This window comes from Dendrobates tinctorius, unplaced genomic scaffold (genome assembly GCF_039654945.1).
Source record: "Dendrobates tinctorius isolate UK_male_01 unplaced genomic scaffold, ASM3965494v1 ptg000028l, whole genome shotgun sequence".
NCBI classification, from domain to species: domain Eukaryota; kingdom Metazoa; phylum Chordata; class Amphibia; order Anura; family Dendrobatidae; genus Dendrobates; species Dendrobates tinctorius.
The window spans coordinates 92,416,826-92,440,884 of record NW_027361696.1 but is presented as its reverse complement, the minus strand read 5'-3'; the positions used below and the strand labels follow the sequence as shown (position 1 = coordinate 92,440,884).

Here is a 24,059-nt window from a genome sequence, read left to right as displayed (position 1 = left end):
ACTTCTTCAACTTGGGCGATAGTTTTATGGTTCCATACATGTCAGACCTTATACAAATCCATAATAAGACCATATGCATGAGATGTTACGTTCAGTAGACACTCACATGGAGTGGTTATATTCTTCAAGAATAAAACATGTTATTAGCCACGGCATCTATCGAGGCTGTGGCCACTCTTGGGTGCATATCTCGTGAACGTACAATATATGCCCAATGGTGGGAAAAAATGCAGTGTACACATGACACTTTTTATATATTTTAACAACATGACACAGTGCTCAATCTGTCTCATAGGCACTGTCAGTGTCTTCTGGGGTTCCATCTGCATGCTGTGCTATTCTTTCTGCCAAATCTGTTAGACTTTGTAATAAAGCATCTGACACACGTGTGTTTATGGGGGCGATTTGTTGGAATATGTTTGGTGCAACAACTCCATTCCTGTCTATAAGTGATTAGTTGCTTGATTTGTATGCTGTTTGTAAAGTAAAAAAAAAACTCCCAGAGGCTCACACAGGGAGAGCATGTGACTGTATTCCCTGCTTCCCTGTGTCTATGTATGAGAGAAGCAGCCTGCTGTAGAAGCTGCACAGATATAGATACACAAATGATTTATTCCTGATCTATTAAGCTTATTATATATTGTTCCTGATCGTTCCTGAATAAAGAAACTCTGCTGTCACACGCTTGGAGAGTATCCTGAATAATCCGCTGCCAACATGATTCATCAAAATGTATTTGCAATAAAACTGGCATAAAACACTTTTCCTTACCATCAAATTTTGTAAACGTTCCAGTGTTTCTTACACCAAAAATGCTACTTCAATCACTGCCTGTAAACCCCCCCAAAATGAGTTGGAGTATAAGTTTTTATACATACAACATATAGAAGCATGTTCACACTAGGGCTATTTAACAGACAAAACCTAAGATAGAAACAAAACGAGTATATATCCTGCTGTAAGTATGTAAATAATAATAGTACATGTAAATAACATAGGGTGCTTAGGAAATTCTGTTTTTGAGCAAAAAAACGTAAAAGCCACAATGACAAGGTGTACCCCAATCGGAACGGTCCTTTCCTCTAGTATTAAAATCTCACCTTGTGTCAGATGACATAAATGTAGTTGGAGGCAGAGCAAGATGGAAGTCCAACTGTTCAGACACACAGCCATGGGAAGCTATATAAATGAAATGCCTAGCTCACAAAGGGAGAACTACACCTCTGTTTGTGCAAAGTAAAAGAAACTATAGCAAAACAAAAAATGAGCTGAAACTAAGATATTCAGATATATACAGATATGTTTACACTGTGGACATTTAGCAGACAAAACCTAAGATAAAATCAAAATGAGCATACTCCCTCCAGTAAGTAAGTAAATAATAACAGTGCATATACATATTACAGGGAATATAGTAAACAATGTTTTTGATCCAAAAAACATAGAAGCCATCCCACTGCGACAAGGTGTACCCCAGTCTGGATGGTCCTAACCTACATCTCATCATGTGTAAGACTACATCAATGTAGATGGGGCAAAGCAGAACTGGTACATCTTGTCATGGTGGGATGGCTTTTATGCTTTCTTGATCGAAAACGGTGTTTACTGGGTACCGTTATTTATATGTACTATTACTGTTTTCTTACTTATGCTCATTGTGTTTCTATCTTATGCTTTGTCCAGTCACTGACTGTAGTAGCTTTTCTTGATAGGTGCACGCAGGCGAACACGCCAAGAAGAAGCTCAATATCATTGAAGCACCACTGCAACTTTTTTTATTGCAGTTCTGTGGAGTGGTGCTATTATACTTTCCAGCTGCCATCTTCAGCTCTTTCTAGCCCCATGCCACCATATTGTGACCGCAACTGCAGTGTGTCTTCATCAAAATGGCGCTGGAAACTGCGGACTGCGCAGGCGCCGATTCCGGTGCCACAACCCGCGCTCTCCTGACATTATGGCGACAACCCACAGCAATACTGTATTGTTATGTTGTTGTGCCGGAGATTGCGGTATGCGTTCAGTGCTTACGCATACCACGATCTCCTGGGCCACACTCCTCATCCCCAGATGCGTTACTCTATGGGGTCCAGACTGTGCAGGCACATCGTGCTTGCTCAGTGTATAATGGCTTCGGACAGAGTGACGTTCCTAGCATTATATTATAGATACTGACTTGTGACTTTCAGATCACTCCGAAACACTGGAGCAATCCAGCAGATCACAACCTGCGAAAGACCAACCGGAGTAGCGCTGAAAAAAGATGAAGATGGTGGATTGTAAGTATAAAGTTTAAGACTAGGGAGAGAGAGCTTAAATTGCTAGCACCACTCCAGCACTGCAAAAAAAAATGTATCACTGGAGAGGTGTGTTATTCGATGGGCACATCATATGCCATTCAGCCCTTCATTAAGACTGGCATGCACAACCTCAGTCTTGATGAGACGGGTCCTATGTTTTTTATATTTAAAAACCAATGCTCTTATACAACAGAGAAATATAGTGACGGAAAACCTCATGTGTCACGTTTTTGAGACCATTGAGAAATCTATCTATAATTAATAAAGTGGATGTTTGATGAAGGATTACTTAGGCCTTCTCAAAACAAATGCAGAGGCTGATAATCACTAGGCGGAAACAGCTGAGCTGTGCATACAGCGCGTGCAGAAAATTAATGTCAGCCTAATCTAAATTGAATAAGCTATTCTCATCCACTCATCCGTGAAAAGTCTTGTAGAAGGTGCTGCAAAATGTTCTCCTACCAAGAGTCATAAGGTAATAGCAATTTCTGTAAAGTTGCTGCAGATCCTTCCTGTACATCCACCTAGCAGGTTTTCTATAATATATCAATTCCACTAATCGCAACACGTCATAGAGCGAGCGTGACGGCAACAAATAACACATTTTACTGAGCTTTTATTTTCAGATGATCGTCTCTTCTAATGTTAAACTTCCATAATGTTAGATGATATTTCACAATAAACACATACAGTATGTTAATCGTATTCCACACTGTGAGATCAAAGATGCTACTATACATAATAAAATAATATAACAGAAGAAGAATACTTAGAATAATGGTAGGCATGCACTCGGTTTTATTCACATTGCCAGTCAGAGAGATACACTGTAACCTTTCATTTATAGGAGTACCCATCACAGAAGAAAGCAATATCATATCATTACATTTCTCATTTCAAGAGCTAATGATTGTCTTGTTATAAAGTTTATTTACTGATTTTGAGGCAGGGTACGTAGGAGGACCAGAAATTGTTTAGCCATAGCGTGCACCAACATAGCAGCCGTAACATTTTTTTTGTTCGACCACCAACAAGATATTTAGTTCTTTTTAGAGACCAATGCAATGCTTGTTGATTTTTCATTTTATACACAACTTATGCTTTTTTTTTCATTTCAGTTCATTTTTCAGTTTTATAGTGTTACCCTAAAATGGACATTGTATTTGAGTTCACCATTGCATACTGATGATCTTCTTGATACAATAAATGTCTACTTCAGAGAAGTTGGGTCAAGGCTAGAGACACCCTACACAAGAAAACTGTCACCATTCCCATTTTATTTAGGTGTATCCATATAAATGGCCACCCAAAAAAGTTCACTTCATCACTGAACATAATGTTCTGTGTAAACTGAGGATCCTGTTCCAATTTATGTTTTGCCCATTCTGCAAATTCAGCGCTCCGATATGGGTCATCAACCATTCCCATTTTATTTAGGTATATCCATATAAATGGCCCACCCTGTGTATATATATAATTCTTTTTTCCCCACTATACTTTTCAGTCTTGTTAAGGTGCCAATTCACATTGTTACTTCTGGCCTCCTCCTTCCAGCTTCCCAGTGTTGACATGACCACCAGTACCAATGAAGGCAGGGAAAGATAGAGAAAAAAGGACAGCGTCTTTCTAAGGGCACCCTTTCACCGTGATTAATGGAATAGACTTTAAGGAGTTGTCCTGGCTTTGGACAAAAGTCTGAAGTCTTGTCCTGATGTAGTGTGCACACTGCCACGATTTATAACAATTTTCCATGCATTTGATAATAGTCCAACTAGGCATATCTAGCTTCTCTCAATTCACTTCTATAGAGAGAAGCAGAGTGTCTAGCTAGCTTGTGATCACAAATATGCAAATCGCATACATGGGGTTTTGGAACCACCCACAATACTGGGGAATCGTGACAGTGTGCTTATTAACGGTCGGCACTTGCATAAAGTGACTGCAGACTTTTGTCCCAAACCTAGACAAGCTAGCATTATTTCCAAAGAAGTATCTTCTATGGACAAACAACTCAATCAAAATTGTTTTATTTTCCATGGACCTAATCATTGTACAGTGTATCATAAAGTAAAAAAAAAAATAATTTCAATAAGCTTTATTTTCATTGAATTAGGCAACCACCTTAACGGGAACACATCACATTAGATGTTCAATGTGATCTGCCAGTGGTATTTTAACGAGGAGAAACTCACTCAAGTCCAGTGGGCGGTCTTACCCACTACGGCTGTCTTAGTATGTATGTGTATACACGGATGGATATAACTCACTGACAAGAAGCCCACTAGACTCCAAAGCCCAGAATGAGCAAGAATATAAATGAGAAAATTACAATTTGTCCAAAATTTTTCAACAAAACTATATATTAATTTGTTGACCTTCTCCTGCTTTATAACATGTTGCCCAAGCTCAGGTAGCATCTTTTATGTAACCAGTTCCCTTTAAGTCACTGAAAGCGCCCAACCAATATAGATACCTGTTAGCTCCTCTTTGGATTAGACGGCCATTTGAACAGTCCTATGTGAACTGCATGCAAAATACTTTTTGCATCTCCATAAAAAGATTACTTCTTTCATTACGATCCTCTGAGTACTGTGACTTCTTAAATTTAGCTTAATGAATAGACTTCTGCTCTTTCAATATAGTTCATTAGGCATCCCTATTATTCATTCAAAGTGCCCTCATTCACTTTCCCCTCCATTTACTGGAACGGAATAAGAAAGTAGCAGCTCAGACGACGTGAGTAAACGAGCTATTTGTATTGGCTTGTTATTACATCAGAAACCCAATAACCTTATTGTAATAATGCATGTTTTAATAGATCCAAGTAATGTACCAGTGTGCAGTGGAAGAACATGATATCACACACTACTATGTCAATGGTCTAATAACACACAACCAAAACCTCCTCTGCTTTACTCATGGTAAGCCCCGTCGTAAACCAATGGATAAATCATTATCTAAGAAACATACATTTCCTTCAAGTTGGTCCCAGCAGTCTTTGTGTGGCATTAATTTATACTTGTCAAAAAACTCATCATAAACACTACAATTAAAATATTCAGAATACATGGAAATTATTTATCAAAATATACCCATGGAAGCCCAAACCAGTTATCCCGCCACTATTTCTACACCAAGTCCAGAAAGACTCAGCGAAACTGATCAGACTAGCGAGCGTGTACACATAGCATGATCTCTTACAGCCCATGCACAAAAAAGCAGATGGTCTAAGTATATAATACAAATATCATTTTCCAAGGGTCGTTCTTCCTAGAGAGGAATGGAATACCTGTGCCTACGTTAACAGGATAACACTTAGATATATTGTACACAAACAAATATAATAAAAGGCCATGCATGCCAGTGCTAGATGCAATTTTGGGGGAGATGCAGGCAGTGTTAAGTCCATTCCAAGTGAGGGTTGTGCAAACTAAAAGAGACATTTGCTTCTTATATATTCAGAATCCAATTTTACTTCAAGTATGAGCATTTGTCCAAAATGCGGACTCCCAGGCATCCATCCTATAGGCTCACTATCGGGCTCCAACATCTGAATTAGACAGTAAAGTAACGACCTGGCTCTTCATTAGATTGCCTTGAGATTCCAAGCAACCCAAAGGTAAAACTCACAAATTGCTCATCTCTTTCAAATCTTCTAATTATAATTAAATACCAGATCAGTGTCAGGTCCCGGAAGGAATGGATTCACTATTGCATCCTGGCCCCATCACACGGCACGTTACAACACTGAGTGCTTTTCCAAGATGCAGAATGGGACGAAGGAGAAGATGGGATTAGGGCATAAACTGCCAAGAAAGCCAATATCAAGGAGGATACCATGCTGACCAAAGCATTGAGGCCTGGAGAAAATGCCTTCTGCTCCTTGTGGTACATATCAAGTGGTCACACCAAGGATATGGGAACTGGACTATGAGGATTAGTATGGACAAACTCTGGATTGATGAATGTGAAGCCAGCAAATTCACTCTGGTCGATCCCAGCTAAGACCAACTGGTCTGGAGGTGTAAGGACTGGAGCTGCTCGAGTGAAGAATTTGTCAAAATTTTCACCACTCTTTCCACACTGTAAGACAAAAAAAACAGAACAACTGTATTACACATGATAATTTACTATTTAAATGGGTTAGTCACTTTGCCAACAAACTTGGCATATTCCTGGAAGGGGATAGATAATAAATGTATGATGGCTGGAGAACTGAAATGATCCTGAGAATAGTGGCATTAAAGTCCCCTATGTGGATTAAAACTGGATGTTATTTATGTGACTACCAGTGCATTTACACTGGGGAATTTGGCACTTCCATTCTCGGTATTGTTTGTGGCCCAAATGGTGGGACCCAGAGCAAACCCAATATCCCCTTTGTAAATGGAGTGGTAGTACACATGAATGAGCACCAGTTTTAATCCACAATGGTGACTATAGGACACCTGTTCTCGAGATCACTTTGTCTTCCAGCAGTTGTACCCAAGCAATCATAAATTGGGGTCCCATAGTCCCCTGTGTAAATAGAGTGGTAGTACACATGCATAACCAACAGATAATTGTATTTTGGGGCAATGCCTGCAACATTTAACATTATAAAATTAACTCCTAAGTTGTGCTTGTAAACAATCGTACGGCGCTTATACAGTTGTGCTTAAAAGTTTACATACCCAGGCAGAAGTTTTGATTTCTTGGCCTTTTTTCAGAGAATATGAATGATAACACCAAAACTTTTTCTCCACTCATGGTTAGTGGTTGGGTGAAGCCATTTCTTTTCAAACTACTGTGTTTTCTCATTTTAAATCATAATGACAGCCCAAAACATCTAAATGTTCAATGCAACAACATTTGGTGAAACTAACCATGGACTTATAACAGAACACCAGGAGTAAATTTGGCAAAACAGTTTGTTAAATATCTCAACATTCAGGCTTTGTGGAACATTCTGTACCTCAAACAATTGATAGAAAATTATTGTAAGTAACAGCATTTGTTTACAGAACAAGTAAAGGAAAAATATAGAATAAATCAGTAAACTTGAGATGAGCAAGTCAATCAATAGAAATTTAATTCATGTGAATCCAAAGTTTTGGCATTTGATCCACACGAATCCAACAAAATGGCCCTCATCAACCTTATGTCACCTCAGCTGCTGCACAACTCTGGAGTCTCTTCTACCAGTCTTTAGTTATTCTGAGGCTTTACATGGACAAATTGAAGAGAAAACGCACAATACTAACATCAATGACATGCGCTATCCATCCATGTGACTGCTTGAGGAAGGACTAGCGTGGAAAACCTGGGAACTATGGCATTGACCAAGGTGACGTAAGGATAGGTGATGAACTAGGACATAACGTATTTTTCAATTTGTTTAACACTTCTCTCCCCTCTGATCATTATACTTTGGGGGTCTGGGGAAGGTGACCTGATGGACGGACTTGTCAGTAGGAAGAAGGGACGTTATGTGTACTAAAGTAAATATAGTAAAGTATGTGTGTATCTAAAGATAGATGTTTGTAATGACAGAAGGAAAACAGCTGGGAAAAGTGTAGATTGAGTGCAGTATTTTGGGTTGACCACAAGATGGCAGGGGGGAGTATGAGTTCAGGACTTGACAGCAGCTTATGGCTTTAGAAACCGTTGGTCATCGGGGGCGGAGTTATAGGGAATCGGGAAAGTTATAAATAGGACAGGAGGGTTCCAGAAAGTTCCAGTCCCGGGTGGAGCTCAAGAGGAGAGGAGTCCCGGGGGTACCAAATTGATGACGACCTCTGACCGGTGAAGTGATGGCGGTGGAAAGGCCTAGGGCAGCCCCAGTAGTTGAGCCATGAAGAAACGTCACTACGACAGAAGAGAAGTGCAGGTACCCGGGCCTGAATACAGAGAGCTGTGGAAGTGCTGCAGTGGATTGCTGAGGTTGTCAGGAAGACAGCCAATAAACTTGGAAGTGTTGTACCTATAAATCTGCCTCCATCTTGTGTCTTTATCATCTGTTCATGGTGAGCAGGGGACCACCCCCCAGTCCGGCCCACCCTACTACATTTTGCGTAGTCGGCAGGATAGCCACCACCAATACTTTAACTTCAGTGGCAAGCCTGCGACAGAGGAAGGCAAAAAGACTTGAGCGGCCCTACTTGTGGATTACAAATTTGGGACTTGGTTTCTGTCACCAGAGGAACCGGAGCGGTATAAGAACTGGAAAAATGGCTGAGGCGATTTGGCGTCAAAAGAAAGAGACACAGGCATTTATAATTGAACTGGATGATCCGGGGCTATATCAAACCCGCCCCTGGGGGGAGCGGTGTTCAATTGAAGGAGATCGCCCCCTCATGTTAGACCCTGGAAGATGGGTGGAGAAGCCGACCACCGCCCACCCAAGAACGGGAGTGGCCCAGGTGGAGAGACCTGCTGTGGTTGTTTGGCGCCATTCAGCTACTGGACACCGGACGGAATGAAACGCTGCAGCTGTCATGGTATTGGACACCTGGAATGGCGGTGGTGCCAGGAAATGGAGACTCGTCGGGAGACCTGCCCAGGCAGCCTCCCCGTGGAACTGTCGGGCCTGGAGGCCGGCCCTGCCGGATGGCGGGGTGAAAACCAACGGCTGGGGAAGGAGCGGTGGGAAAGCCTGCTGGGAGCCACGGCGGCTGGGAAGGTGAGCGTGTCCCCGGCCCCGCTGGCAGCACCCCAGGCAAACCCCATCCCCACATTCCAAGTACCAGACAGACCTTGGAGCCCTGACACCGGCCCTTGGCCTCCCCGCCCGACTCCTCACACTGCGGTGTCTCCTGCTCTGGACGACTGCGTGGCCCCCGCTAAGCTGACTGCCGCTATATCGGCCCCACTCCCGGTCACTGCTGTAATCGGGCCATCAGCCACCGCGGTTGACTCATCGGGGTCTGTGGTCGCTGCTCCATCTGTGGCCCTGCCTGCGGTTGAATTGCCGGAGCCACCTTGGTTCCAGCTGCGGCCTCCCCCGCGGCCCCGACGACTTCACTGTCAAAGCTGGCTGCGGCCTACTCACCACCGGAGCCTTCGGCCGCTTCTGCCCCGCCCTCGGCCTCGACCGCTGCCCACCCACCGGACTCTGCGGCCTATACCGGACCCTCCACTTGGGTTGCGGAGGTCATGGAGAAAAAGAAGGCCAGAGAGTGGGAGATCTGGGGGCTGCTTCATGAGAAAGGGGAGGCTGGCATGGCGGTTCCATGTTCCATCAGGTGGCTGGTGCACACGAGCAGGGAGAAAGGTTATGGGTTTATACGGGACCTCGCCACTGGTCAAAAGGTGTTTCTGAATGTGGCTTTCATCCATCACGGCCGGGCTCTGCAGGAAAGAGACTGGGTCTCTTATTACAAGGAGTACTGCCCCCGAGGCTACTACGCCGTTGCAGTGATCGCTTGTCCTGAAGACTATGTGCCCCCGTAAAAGGACTCACAGAGACACCCCAAGAATCCCGGGACTTCACGGCTGTGGGGTCCCTTGCTGAGTTGGCGGAAGACCGGCCGTTAGGAGAAGGCCCGGACTACCGGGATTTCGATGCACCATTGTGCAGTTCACAGGACAGTTCTACGTCCATGTTAAGAGAAATGTTTTTTTTTTGTGTTGAAAGATGTTTTCTCCTGACACAGCGGGGACGCATACGGGGAAGTACTTATGTCAAAGGAAGGGGGAGTATGCCTGTTTTGTTTTTATGTTGGTTTAAAAAAGAAAAGAAAAAAAAGAGTTACTTATGCGATTAGAAAGTTGGTTTAATGTATAATATGCATAAGAAATATGCAACAGGTCCTGGGTATGGGGGTCTGTGTGACAGAGGGTCTGTGTGACCGAGACGCCGACCATGACTTGTTTTAAAGTGAAGGATAAAGAGACGGAAGATATGGAATCAGACAGTGGTCCCAAGCCAGGTAGGTGTAAGGCCTCGGTCATGGCGTTCTGGACAGTTGAGGGTGACAGAAGGGGAGAGTAGTGGGAGGTACATGCCGTAGAGTAATCTGGGTGTACCTAGCCCAACGTGAAAAAGTTGTCATGAGGCGTGCGCGCCGGCGAGTAGCAGTAGGCTGCTCGGAGCATGGTGCTCCCGGTTTTGTTCGGCCTCTGCATATGGCGGGTTTGGCCCAACAACCGGTCCAACAACAGACAGTAGAAAAGTTTCAGAATGACAAAGGTAGGGAATATGATTGTCGAGGACGACAATAGACGAAGGAAGGGGGAGTGTGGGGAAGGTGACCTGACGGACGGACTTGTCAGTAGAAAGAAGGGACGGTATGTGTACTTTAGATAGATGTTTGTAATGACAGAAGGAAAACAGCTGGGAAAAGTGTAGATTGAGTGCAGTATCTTGGGTTGACCATAAGATGGCAGGGGGGAGTGTAAGTTCAGGACGTGACAGCAGCTTATGGCTTTAGAAACCGTTGGTCATGGGGGCGGAGTTATAGGGAACCGGGAAAGTTATAAATAGGACAGGAGGGTTCCAGAAAGTTCCAGTCCTGGGAGGAGCTCAAGAGGAAAGGAGTCTGTGACGGAGTGTGTGCTGTGTGGACAGCTTAACTAAGGGGACTGAGGAGAAGGGAAGTCAGGGGGGTGGCCCCATCACAAAGAACCACAGAACAGACGAGGCCCCGGGGGTACCAAATTGACGACGACCTCTGACCGGTGAAGTGCTGGCGGTGGAAAGGCCTAGGGCAGCCCCAGTAATTGAGCCGTGAAGAAATGTCTCTACGACAGAAGAGAAGTGCAAGTACCTGAGCCTGAATACGGAGAGCTGTGGAAGTGCTGCGGTGGATTGCTGAGGTTATCAGGAAGACGGCCAATAAACTTGGACCTGTTGTACCTAAACATCTGCCTCCCTCTCGTGTCTTTATCGTCCGTTCGCGGTGAGCAGGGGACCACCCCCCCAGTACGGCCCACCCTACTACAGGGGTCTAAAGACACTTCAGAGCATACAATAAATGTATTTTCATGGCTTTAAATTTGGAATAATGTCCTTGAAATGGAATTGAATTTGTTGGACGAAACAAAGTTTGAGAGATCACTCATCTGTGATCATTACTTTGTTGCTCCTTATCGGATTTTTATGAAGGCCTGAATTCTTCAAGGCAATGGATCGACTAAGATAACCATGGATGGCTTGTAGTTGTAAGCCTTTCTTGAAAAATAAAATATTATGGGTTATCGGAAATAGATTCTGTGATAGTGCGTTGGAAGTGCGCTGATCCAAGGAACTAGTAGGATTGCTGTATGTGGATTTGGGAAGGATTTTTTCCTTAATATGGAGAAATTAGTATCTGCCTCATGGAGTTTTCTTCTTGCTGTTGATCAATGCATTAGCCTCTTGGATGAATTTGATGGACTTATGTCTACCTTCAACCTTAAAAAACTATGAGACTGTAATATTCTATATCTGCCTAGGTTACAATTTCCTGGAAAATTAGTTGACAAATCAGCTTTGTAGGATCCATTTTTTTTCATTTCAATCACAAGTGTTCAATCGGATCAGAATCTCTACTAACCATATTAGGAATAGATAGGAATGTTATCCTAGCTAATATCCTTTGCCTGAAAAAAAGCTTTATTCAAGTTTCTCTGTAGGAAAGGTGCATTATCATCCTAGAAAATGATTTTGTCATCACTATACCTATTTTCTATCGATAGAATGAGAAGAGGGTCTAAAATGCTTGTGAACACCTGTGAGTTGACTATTAACATAATGACTGCCATCTCCCCAGGCCTTTATGTGTCACATATCATAAATGAGGAAGGAAAAATTTGATTGTTTTCTTAAGGAAACCATCTTCTTGTATATGGCTAAAAAGTTCCAGCGCTCATCATTCATTACTTTGCCATGATTCATTACTGAATATAACTTTCATCTAATCATCCACTCTCCATGATTGCTTTTTAGCTCACTGCAACCTTGTTTTCTACTGTTAAGGTGCCCATGATGCTGTTCTACTCATTTTCTATCTGTAAATGTCATTTTATTCAGGCAATTTCTTACAGTTCTCTCATAAACATTTACTCCTGTTTCTGCCCATTTGTTTTTCATTTTCTATTTTCGAAACATTGCTTTGAGATTTTTATCCCGATGCGTTCACATCTTTTTTTTCTATATGCACATAGATTGCTGGGCAAGAACAACATCTTTTTCAATATCTCCAAAAGAAAATGGTCTCCAGTAGAGTTGAGCGAATTTGTTCGGATTTGGCACAGGATCTGAATTTGCCATATTCGAACCCTACTCATGCCGAATATATGTTTGATGATCAGTTCTGAACATATTCGGTAATTTCTACTCCCATTGACTCTAATGACGTTCGGTTGTGTTCGACGAATATTGCAAAAACAATATTCAATTCCGATCGTATTCGGAACCGAATCTGAACAAATTCGCTCAACTCTAGTCTCCAGCACCAAAGGAAGGTAGTTACATCTTAGCCTTCAATCATATAGGATATAAAAAATTGGCAGAAATTGCACATATTAAAAAAAAACATAGTGCTTATGCGTTATGGGTAGATTAAGGGTTTTCTACCCAAAATGTGTTAGCATTATGGTTTTTTTTAATAGGTGTACATTTTTTAAATGCTTTTATCTAATATTACTAAAAACTAAGTTTTATCTACTTTCCTTTGGTGCTGGAGAACATCCCTTCTGGACCATTGAAAGGCATTTGACCTGGAGGGTAGACCAGTGTGTACTCCGAACACCACATCCAGACCACAGACTGTCTACCCTGGAAGTCTCCTAGGAAAACAATCTCTAACACATAAGTGATGAGCTGAATTGACACTTTTTTCTAATCTTTATCCTTACTCTGTCTATAATTTGCATCTTAAAGGAGTTTTATAACTTTTTTCGTTGCAACATATGACAATACTCTTTTTGGTTCATGTTTCCTTCAGTTAGCCAAGTCTAATATCTTGTTGATGACTTGACACCATCCATTTTGACCCCAAAACAGACAGAACTCTAGACTCTTTCAGTTGACCTTCTCGTTCATGATAAAAAGGTGTCACTAAAGTTAGGACAGTTAGGACATACTTTCGAACATTCCTTCTCGCATGTATATAAATATGTTTACTTTTTTTTTTACTTACAGGACGCGGTTTGAAAGGCGGTTGGATTTCGAGACGCTCTAAACGTTCCCAGTCAATCCAACGGAAAAATGCATGGTCGCGAATATCCCGCTCCCCATCACAGCCAGATCCTAGTCGCTTCAGAGGATGTTTTGTGAGCAACTAGCAAAATAATAGAAAGAAATGCTACAGATATTAGCCTGACTATATGTCAATATGTTTTTCAGTCTTTTTCATGAATTCTGCAGCGCATGGAGCCATCACTCACATACAGCAAACATATTTGTCTATTTTTAATAAAAAGCTGACTTTTTTTTACAGGAACAGGTTCTTTCCCCTTAACATAGAAGATGAATAAATGTATGGTTTTGACAGAAATTTATTAAAAATGAAGTGGATGAAATCTCACTGTGTAAAATGACATAAACTCAGCTTTTAACTGATATCTCAATGGAATATCAGTCTTATAAAGACAATAAATACAGAAAGTGTGCAAAAAATAATTAAAAAAAACAATCCCAGCAGTTATGCCTATAATATCCTCCTTTTACTTGATAGAATTTCATCTAACATTACAATTGTAACTAAGAAATACTCAGCTATTCCCTCAACTCCTCCCCAAACTGTCGTGTGTGTCTGTCAGACAACTGGCTGCAGCAGAAGCCTCCCTGCTGTGCTCTGTCATGGTACAGAATATCGCTAAGTCACATCTCTTTGCTTACGTAGTGGTGATTTACGTAGCCACCAGGCGAAGATGGAACCAATCAGTGGGAAATTAACCCATGTTATCTGCAGAAGTCTGACTGGATAGGGATCGTGCAAAGAATACTGGAGAGTAGCAAAAAATTGGGGCAAATACATTTCTTGGTTCATTTAAACATTTCTCTGTTTAGTATTTCTTTAAATACCAGCAAAGCAGGTGGAATTGTAAATTATGCTGAATGATTGGAGTGCAAGGAGCCCTTATGTTGTTCTTGCACAGGGTCCCTCTTCTGTCTGTACTCAGTCCTGTTCCCATTAGAAGTGGTTAACATATTAACAGGCCTAGCTATAATATGTATGATAGTGGGAGCTAAAGGGGAACTTCAAAAGATGAGGTCAAGAGGGGAATGTTGAGTGAGGAAGGAAAGGAAGTATTGGGGAATAATGACAGGTGGAGAAGACAAAAAAGTCTGAGGTTACATTTTTATAATAACAGTTCTGTAACAAATGTTGATCTATTTGCATGGATAATTAAAAGTTATTGGGAAGTTATAGTGGCTCTGTGGTTAGAACTGCAGCCTTGCAGCGCTGGGGTCATGGGTTCAAATCCCACCATGGAGTTTGTATGTTCTCCCCGTGTTTGCGTGGGTTTCCTCCCACACTCTAAAGACCATATGTCACGTCACCGTCAGACTCGGGGCCTGCTGTTCCGCCCTCAGCCACTAGGAGACGAAGGACTGTCACGCCGCTCTCGGGCTCGGGGCCTGCTGTCCAGGCCTCGGCTACCAGGAGGCGCCGGACTGACATGTCATCGTCGAATTCAGGGCCTGCTGTTCCGCCCTCAGCCACTGTGAGGCGCCGTGGCTCGCGCCCGAGTAATGGCGGCAACAGTGAAAGGGCTTCTGCGCAGGCGTCTAGTGGACTCAGACTCCGCTCCTCTGTCAGTCATGAAGGGGTTGGTGCATCGTCATCAGGTCTGGTCCTGGGGGCGGTCCTGATGACATCATCAGCCCGGGAGCCTGTGAGGGATGACCTGATCCCTCAAATACCTTTGGACTGGGCTTGCAAGCCGCCGGATATATTCTTGGTTCCCCTGCGTGTTACTGTGTGAATTGCTGTTGACTGACTCTGACTTTTGCCTGGACTTCTGACTCTGCTTCTGCCTAACGATTCTGTACCTCTGCGACTCTCCTGGTTTATGACTCTGACTTTGGCCTGGAATCTGACTCTGCTTCTGCCTAACGATTCTGTACCTCTGCGACTCTCCTGGTTTATGACTCTGGCTTCGGCCTGGAATCTGACTCTGCTACTGTCTACTGTTTTTATACCATTTCTGCCTGACTGGTTTAGTCTCGGATATCATTGCCTCTGTGTCCTGTATTGGAACACCTTTCTGGCGACCGTCCTGCTCTGGTCATTGCTCCTATTCAGACAGTGCCTCCTGGGCTCTGCTATAAATCCAGATCCCTGTATAGGGGTAAAGGGTATCAGTGTTTCTCGGGGTGCTGTCTGACTGCAGTCCAGACCGCAGGCAGACATCACACCATACTGGTAGGGAATCTAGATTGCTAGCCCCATTGGGGACAGTGTCAATAATGTCTGTAAAGTGCAGTGGAATTAATGGTGCTATATGAATGAGTAAAAAAAAATAAGTTCGAGTCAGTTCAAAGGTGGCAAATAGAGTATTACAAGGGATGGAAGTTCTCTCCTATAAGGAGAGGTTGGAACAATAGAGCTTGTTCACCTTAGACACTTCAGAGAAAATATTATTTATATGTTGAAATACATGTGTGGACAATACAAGGAGCTTGTTACATTGAGGCAAAGAAGAATGCTTATATGTAGAGATAATCAAATCTTTTGTAATTCAAATTTGCCAGGTATGGCAAATTTTTCAAAAAAATCTGATTTGTATTGTAAATTGCAGGTATATAAAACCGCTATAAAACCGCTAAAAATAAGCTGCACAGTCATTTCTATGCATTTTGCACTTTTTGTGCACATTGATGAGTTTTTTACCGCGAAAAAAACGCATCGCGGTAAAAAACGCAGCATGCTCATTAATTTTGCGGATTTTTCCGCGGTTTTGGCTTCTCCCATGCGTTTAGAAACCGCTGCGGTAAAAAACACATCAAAAACGCATCAAAACCGCGCAAAAACCGCCGCGGAAAAATAGGTGCGGTTTCTGGGAAGGGATTCAGGTTTTTGTGCAGAAATTTTCTGCAACGTGTGCACTTAGCCTGAAGGGAACTGAATACTAGTCGTACAGGCGGGTCCTCGGCAGCATCTCCTCACATGCTACCCTGCAGTGACAGGTCTCTCCCCGCATGTGCAAATAGGCACCGACCAGTCAATCCAGGGAAGTGAGTGAGGAGAAACCACTAGGGACCCGCCTGTTGGACTAGTCTCTAGAGCTGCTCTGTCCCTGGCGGCTATTGAATTATGTATTTCTCTGAAATGTATTTCAGAGTTGAACATAAATGGCTGGAATCGTGCAGCCAGTGCCTAATAAATGCTGACCACAGATCGGGCACCATGTATCAGCTGTCTGACTCCCTTTAAGTAAGTGCAGAAAACCCTTTACTAGAATTAGCATGCCGGATGCTGTAGTACTGGTCGGGAACAGTTAGGGAACCTGACAGAATCCCTTTAATAATTGGAATATATTAATGCACTCTACCCCTTTGCATATAGAGACAGCTTCTCTGGACAGGGACTTTGGATACGATACAGTCTGCTCCATGATGGACTGAAATAACTCATCCTCATCTTCTCCATCAAATGGGGGCTGTTGTATCATAAAGAGAAAATAAACATCAACTTTAATGGCGGTTGTCCAGAACTGTGACATAGATAAATTCAGCAGTTATCAGCTCTGGCGGCATCTGTAACAACGAATGGACCGGGATAACATGGTTCTGTACACTGTCTAGTGGCTGTTCCTCAGCTCTGATAGGACCCTCACAAATATGATATTGAAGACCTATCCTAAGAATCAGTCATCAATATCATAATCTTGGACAGACCCTAAAAAAAATGTGTAATGATCAAAAAATATAAAACATGGATACAAGAGAATATGCAATAAATCTGTGAATATTTTACAAAGTGGAAAAAGAAACTTGACTAAAAAAAGGCAAAAACTATTACCCATAAATTAAAGATCAGGTCAGCGGTGATCACATAGAGCCCAGAGGGACACATGCAGTATCGGAGGCCAGTAGAATGACTACATTGTCATTTTTTAATTTTTAACATGCTTAGCTGTTTTCAGTCTTCCCTCAATAATGTCAGAGTAAAATGAAGAGCAACATCACGATGTGATCATACAACTTACCTGTCCTGCCAGCATTTCATACAGTAAAACCCCGTAGGACCACCAGTCCACTGACTTCCCATAGGGCTGATAGGCAATAATCTGAAAAGAATGCAAATTTTGGGATCATGAAATCAGCACGAGCTATTAAATGCTGTACAGATGTAACCTCAGCTATTTCTAGAATATTGCTGAACAGTCTGTTTATCTGCATTCTCCTTCTTACCACAAGAAATATACAATAACAACAGACCTGAAAAACAATTCTATTATACCAAGGTGTGGCAGCTTAAAATGATTGATCGACACTTTAATATTGATAGCCTAACCTTGAGAAAAGTCGAGAAATGACTAATACCAGATCAGTGGGGTGCGATACCCAATAGCCCCACCAATCAGCTGTTCCCAATGCCAGTAGTGGCAAGATGTGATGATAAGTTGTGCAGCGCAGCAGCCCAGCTCTGTCAACTGTATAGTGGCCAAGCCAGGTACTACACATCCACCTCTATTAAAATAAATAGGATTGGATCGAGGGCATCTAGCTAATTGGCGGGGCTGCTGTGTTGCACCACCTACCCAGTTTTGATGTCCAATCCTAAGTTTAGCCAATTAATATTAATATACTGGACAACTCCTTTAATACATATGCCATTAGAATTTAAAGATTCATTTAACTAATTTAATATTTTATTGGCAACATGTTTTTTTGCAGTATATTGGAACTTAAAGGGGTTTTCCAGGATTAACTTACATTTCTACAGTACATATAGTTACTTAAGATTGATGAATTTTGCAGTGTGCAATGTGCACACTGTCAGGATTCCCTTGCATTGCATACTGGTGGTCACCAGCAACTTTTCCTGCTTCTATGTTCTATTGAGTGAAGCTAGTCGGCAAGTTACAGCAACTATGTTTTCCCGTGACAACCGCTCAGAGGAGTCCTGACAGTGTGCATATTGACAATCTGAAATTACATAAAGTAACTGCAGAAATGTGTTTGCTTTTATCAAATTATGGGTTTATCACTAGAGCGTCAAATATGCTGACTACAACCCAACATATTGAAAAAGTAAAGGGACTGCAAATTGCAAGTATGAGAAAAAGAGACAAAAAGTGAGCAGAGTTTATAGGGAAGAACTTAGTGAGAAGCTGAATGACATCTGCTTATTTTATAATATTAGTGGGGGTCAGACACTTATTTCTGATCCTATGAATAACTGGTAATTTGCCATCAGAGCCACGAGAGAAATGAAGGTATTGTAGAGAATTTGGTTTTGTGTATATGTCCCTGTCCGACAAGTGTTTATGAAAATGTTCAGCCTCTAAAACAGTAAGGAACTTGACTAATTAACTAATCAAAATAGTCTTTTGATGCTTTTTTCATCATAGTAACCATGCAAATGCGTAGTGTTTCAACAGTTGCTGTATATTATGGGGACACAATACCTGTAGTGACATAGAAATGCTCTCTAATGAAGATCACATTGCCCGGCGCTCTTCTTCTACAAGTCTTCTTTATCACCGCCACTACAGCGACTCCATATACAATCATAAAGCGCATGTAATTAGATTCTGCAGGGGTTTTATTAGCAATCTTTATAATGTAGGAGAAGCCATTGTACTATGCAATAATCTTCTAACGAATCATAAATGTAAAACTTATTTACTAGCCATATGAGGAAAGATTGCAATAACGCGTCCGCCTTCTGTTTTATCCTTTATTGCCGATTTTATTACCATGCACATTATGAGCCTTATTTAGTGAAATGGTACACAGTCAACCTACTGTATGTATATCAGGTTTTAGTAGTACTCAGCACTGAAGCCTATGAAATCTTATTGGTTTGTTTTGGTTTCAGTATATAAATCCGATCTTCCGACCAACCTACAATTCAACCACAATTTCTTGGGATGATATTTTCTGCTGTAAGTTAATTATGTTAATCTCCCAGTTATACTGCCTTAAATAATACCAATATAGAACAGTGAAGCTGATACAAACACAGAAACCCCCAATTATCAGGCAAAGAAAATGCTCTCTGCCCTTTCTTTGCTCCTCAGTGTGACATCATTATGTGGCACTATGTGAATAGGACACCTACAGTGGTCAGGAAGCAGCGTCAGAATCCCAGACTCAATCATTATATTTTACTTTTGAAAATACAAGTGTCAATCTGTAGTGATAACTATAAAGCTTTACCACATAGGGCTGCAAATTATAAGACTACAACATGTTTACACCACTTATGTGGGTTATCATCCTCAAAATCTCAAGCATTGCACTATTTATGGTGAGCCCATCTAGGCAGGATTTGTTTTGCGCATCTTCCTTTTGCCCTTTTCATGAGAGGTGGTATTCGGGTGGTCCAGAAAAAGAGAGTACTCCAGCCATTTTCCAAATATAATGCTATGTTTTATTCAAAAAAAATAAAAAGATAGACATGTACAAGTATATCCAAACTTCAAAGTTCTTTCCTACACATTTCGACCTGCAACTCAATCCTTAATCTTGGATAATGGGAACTGAGCTGCAGTCTGAAACGTGTAGGAAAGAACATAGAAACTTGAATATACTTGAAATTGTCTTTTACATTTTTTTAAAAAACTTTATTTGGAAAACGGCTGGAAGACTCTCTTTTTCTGGATCTTCATTGTGTTACATCAAGCATGAGTGCAGAGAATTTGTATTAGCCTCAATGAGGATGAGTGGGTTTTCCTATATCATGGTATGTGGGTGGCACAGAGAGAGTTGATAGACATGGTAGAGCAAATTTTACTCCATAACCTAAATTCTATTGTATCCAGATGGGGAACTGACAAGAGGACTTGGAAATGAGTTTCACCAAAGGACCTGCATGTTCTTTATGTGCAATACACTTCCTATGGATGCTAAAATGACAGCTACTGGTCAACAGATAACGGCCCTTTAAGAAGGTGTGAGCCATGCTTTTCAACAATTTTTAATATAGATAGACTGATAGATAGATACAGGTGTTTTCTAGAGATGGGGTGGGTCACCCTTTGCACTTGGGCACTATAAGCTCCTATATAAACCAGACACTGGATGGGACCAAGCTTTTTGAACAAGATGATGGATGGAGGCAGAGTCTTGCTAGATGACATAGCGGTTCCTATAACAACAGTGCAGAGATACTAAGTCAAGTAGACTATGCTCATCCGACGAGGTGTAGCTCCAGCAAGACTGATGTGCAGTCATATGCAGTAATATGTGAAACATATGTGTCAGTTGTGGTTAATAGTGAGAAGATCAAACAAGAGAGCCAGCGAGGACTATATAAAAGTGACAATTGCGTGGTCACATCTGCGGAGAATGCCATGAGGTAGAAACAGTCTGTGAAACATATCAAGAAATCTCCCTATGAATGGGTCATTTAAAAAAACAGAAAAGCCTTTCACCATGAGCTAGACTGAAGTGACATCTACTTTAACTACACTGAGTTTGCCAGCCGGGCCTCTGAACTGCGGTGACCTATGCACTCTCTGAGCTCAGAGCTGCACCATGAGATTTTTTTCTCTCACGGTGCTGGGCTGATCATACTGAAGGTCACCGCAGTTCATGGGTCCAGGTGGAAATGCAGCCTTAGTGACCTGCTGTAACCTCAATGACTTCAACGCTAGTCACTGATGATGCACTTGCGGCAGCTCAATCCTCAGTGTTTTTCAGCCTGAACGGTCGCATCTTGGCACCGTCCAGGTTGAAAATTATCCCCAGACATAAATTACAGCGTTGGACACAACGATGGACAGGTGAGGGATATGGTTGTTTTTTATTTTTGTTTTAGTACAGGAGTCGAGGTCTACAATGGAAAGGGCATTAGGTGATTATAATTGTATTTGTTATTTTTAAATAAAGAAGTAAAAGTGTGCTGTTTTTTTAATTTCAAATAAAAGTCTTTATTCTGATTGTGTGCTTATTTATAATATAACTATAGCGGAATAGGGCAAGCTAGGGCACCCCTAGTGTTAGGGACAGGGTAGGAGCCTCTGGTCCCGGGCCACCTGCCAACCGAGTTGTGACATTTTTTACCTCTGATCACAGCTGCAGGCTCACACTGCATTTGGCAGTGTGGGAACCGTGGCTGTCTGACCGGTGGTAACGATTTTACCTCCAGAGGCAGTGTACTGTATATGACAGCGCAAGAAACACTTGCTGTTCGGGGTGCCAAACCCAAACAGTATCGACTTCCTGGTGAAGTCCGTGTTCGGGGTCTGTGCCCCAACATTAGGTGTTACAGACCATGAACTTTATTGTTTGGGTTTGTCCATCTCTAGTCTTAAGGTTATATAATTTCTAATTTGTAGTGGACCACATTAATTAGCTGCCAGTACATGGCATGAAATTTCACAGACATGAATTAAGGGCTGGTCCACTTTTACTATATGTTAACAATTGTTATTAGGACATGATTCTGTGGCACTTAATAATATATTGGTATCAGGCCGTATTCGCTGCTTTTTATCTACTTTTTTCCTATACCTAACAGGAAATTGCTGTGATTGCTGTGTTTTTTGTTTAGCGCAAAAGTAATATTTTACAATGATTTTTTTTTTTATTAAAACAGAGGGAAGGGTTTCAAACATACAGTGGGCATGTGTTTCAAGAGGACTTGAACTCTTTAGCACCATCTGTTGGAAGCAGCAATCCTACAAGTCACTATCAACCTTTTAACGAGTCTTACAATATGATAAAGGATAAAAGCCAAATCAGAATCTCAGTTTGCAGACACGGTGTTTCAGGCTATTGGCCCTCGTCAGCTCAAAGTATGATCACTGATTGGGCTGGATGAGAGGCTCTGGACTGAGGTCTAAGGGGTAACGTTTTTCCTTGTGGAAAGTCACATACCGCCTCTGGCATGCTAAGGTAAGGAGGCTTTTTCACCATGCAATGCTCCTCTGGAAAATTGAGTATGCAAATTGCATCTTCAGAAACAAAGAGGACTTGAACTCTTTAGCATTATAAAATCCCAACCGCTTTGCTTTAACTGTTAAATGCAAAAGATTTTATGTACAAAAAAATACTGCAAAATGAAATACCAGCGGTGTTTACACTGTGTGGGAACACAGCCTTGCAGGTTCTCTTCCTGCACTTGTTTGTACACTGTTCCTCAGAGACAGAGAAAAATTTGGTTAATTCAACTCCTCATGTTGTAGTCATTCAGTAATTCAACTTGTAATACCAGATAATGCAGAAGAAAACCCTCTGCTGTGGGTATCGCTGCAGTAACTCAGTTGAAAATGGGAAGATCCAGCACTCGTCAGAGGCTTAAAAATCCAGATCTTTCATTAATCCATTTTTAAAACAATATTTATAAAACAGGGCATCAATGACCTTTTCCCAGTCTAAGAATACCAGTCCCAAGCTGTCCGCTTTTGCTTGGATGATTATCAGAAATGATGGGGACCCCACTCCATTTTCTATTTTTTTTTATTTAAATAATTGTAAAAAGCAGACCTCTTTATTTTTGATAACCAGCCAAGATAAAGCTGGAGTCAGTGTTGTTCCTGCTCTGCACAACTATCAGAGATGAGTGCGGTAAATCCTCCCGATGATTTTAATTGCAGACCTTCACATGGAGTGTCTGTTCTTTTATTTTCTCTAGCAACATCGCCCAGGCATCCTCGACATTTCTGGCAGTTACTAGAGTCTGTAAAGTCATCAAAATGTATGAGCCTAGTCAGTAGGCATTATGCAACATCATGAAAAGCATCACATCGCAACGTCTTGACCCCTAACAAAAGCCAGTATGCCCAGGTTGTGGATGAAAACCACAGAAGGGAAGATTGTGTAAATCTTTTGCCGAACTCTAATATCTAATATTTACCCTTAGTTAGTTCCTTAACACCACAGTTTTTAGCCAGTCAAGAATGCACAATAAAGCACTGCTATATTACTATAGCGCCACGCCTTGTGCTGAGTGACACACATGTATCAAATACTAAGGTAAGGCTAGTTTCACACTTGCTTTTTTTTGCAGCGCGTTTTTCCCGCAAAAAAACGCATTGAAAAAACGCATACATAAGCATACAACTGCTGCGTTTTTTTCAAGCATTTTTATGAGCATGCATGAAAAAAACGCAGCGTTTTTATGCGTATGTATGCATTTTTAGCGCGTTTTTACCGCGTTTGCGTTTTTTTCCAACATTTTTAGGTGGCCCCTCACACTACCCAAACCATGACTTTACTAACCCTAACCCTGACCCTAACCCTAACCCTAACCCTGACCCTAACCCTTAACCAAATCATACTTAACCCTAACCCAAACCCTAAACCCTAACTAACCCTAACCCTAACCCTAACCCTGACCCTAACCCTAACCCTAACCCTGACCCTAACCCTAACCCTAACCCTGACCCTAACCCTAACCCTAACCCTGACCCTAACCCTTAACAAAACCATACTTAACCCTAATCCTGACCCTAACCCTGACCCTAACCCTAACCCTGACCCTAACCCTGACCCTAACCCTTAACAAAACCATACTTAACCCTAATCCTGACCCTAACCCTGACCCTAACCCTTAACAAAACCATACTTAACCCTAACCCTGACCCTAACCCTAACCCTGACCCTAACCCTGACCCTAACCCTAACCCTAACCCTGACCCTAACCCTTAACCAAACCATACTTAACCCTAATCCTG

At 41.9% G+C, this 24,059-nt stretch overlaps 1 protein-coding gene across 2 annotated transcripts in view; it reads right to left on the bottom strand.

Moving 5' to 3' along the window:
• Nucleotides 1–2,896: 2,896 nt before the first annotated feature.
• Nucleotides 2,897–24,059, bottom strand: part of LOC141085633 (protein kinase C gamma type-like) — a 779,251-nt gene continuing 758,088 nt past the window's right edge. For both annotated transcript variants that reach the window (XM_073571170.1, XM_073571169.1), the window contains 4 exons: nt 17,418–17,498; nt 16,761–16,868; nt 13,400–13,540; nt 2,897–6,380 (listed from right to left, as the gene is read on the bottom strand). In XM_073571170.1, the coding sequence (XP_073427271.1) occupies nt 6,201–6,380; nt 13,400–13,540; nt 16,761–16,868; nt 17,418–17,498 (510 nt within the window). In that variant the 3' untranslated portion in view covers nt 2,897–6,200. The remainder of the gene's footprint in view (nt 6,381–13,399; nt 13,541–16,760; nt 16,869–17,417; nt 17,499–24,059) is intronic.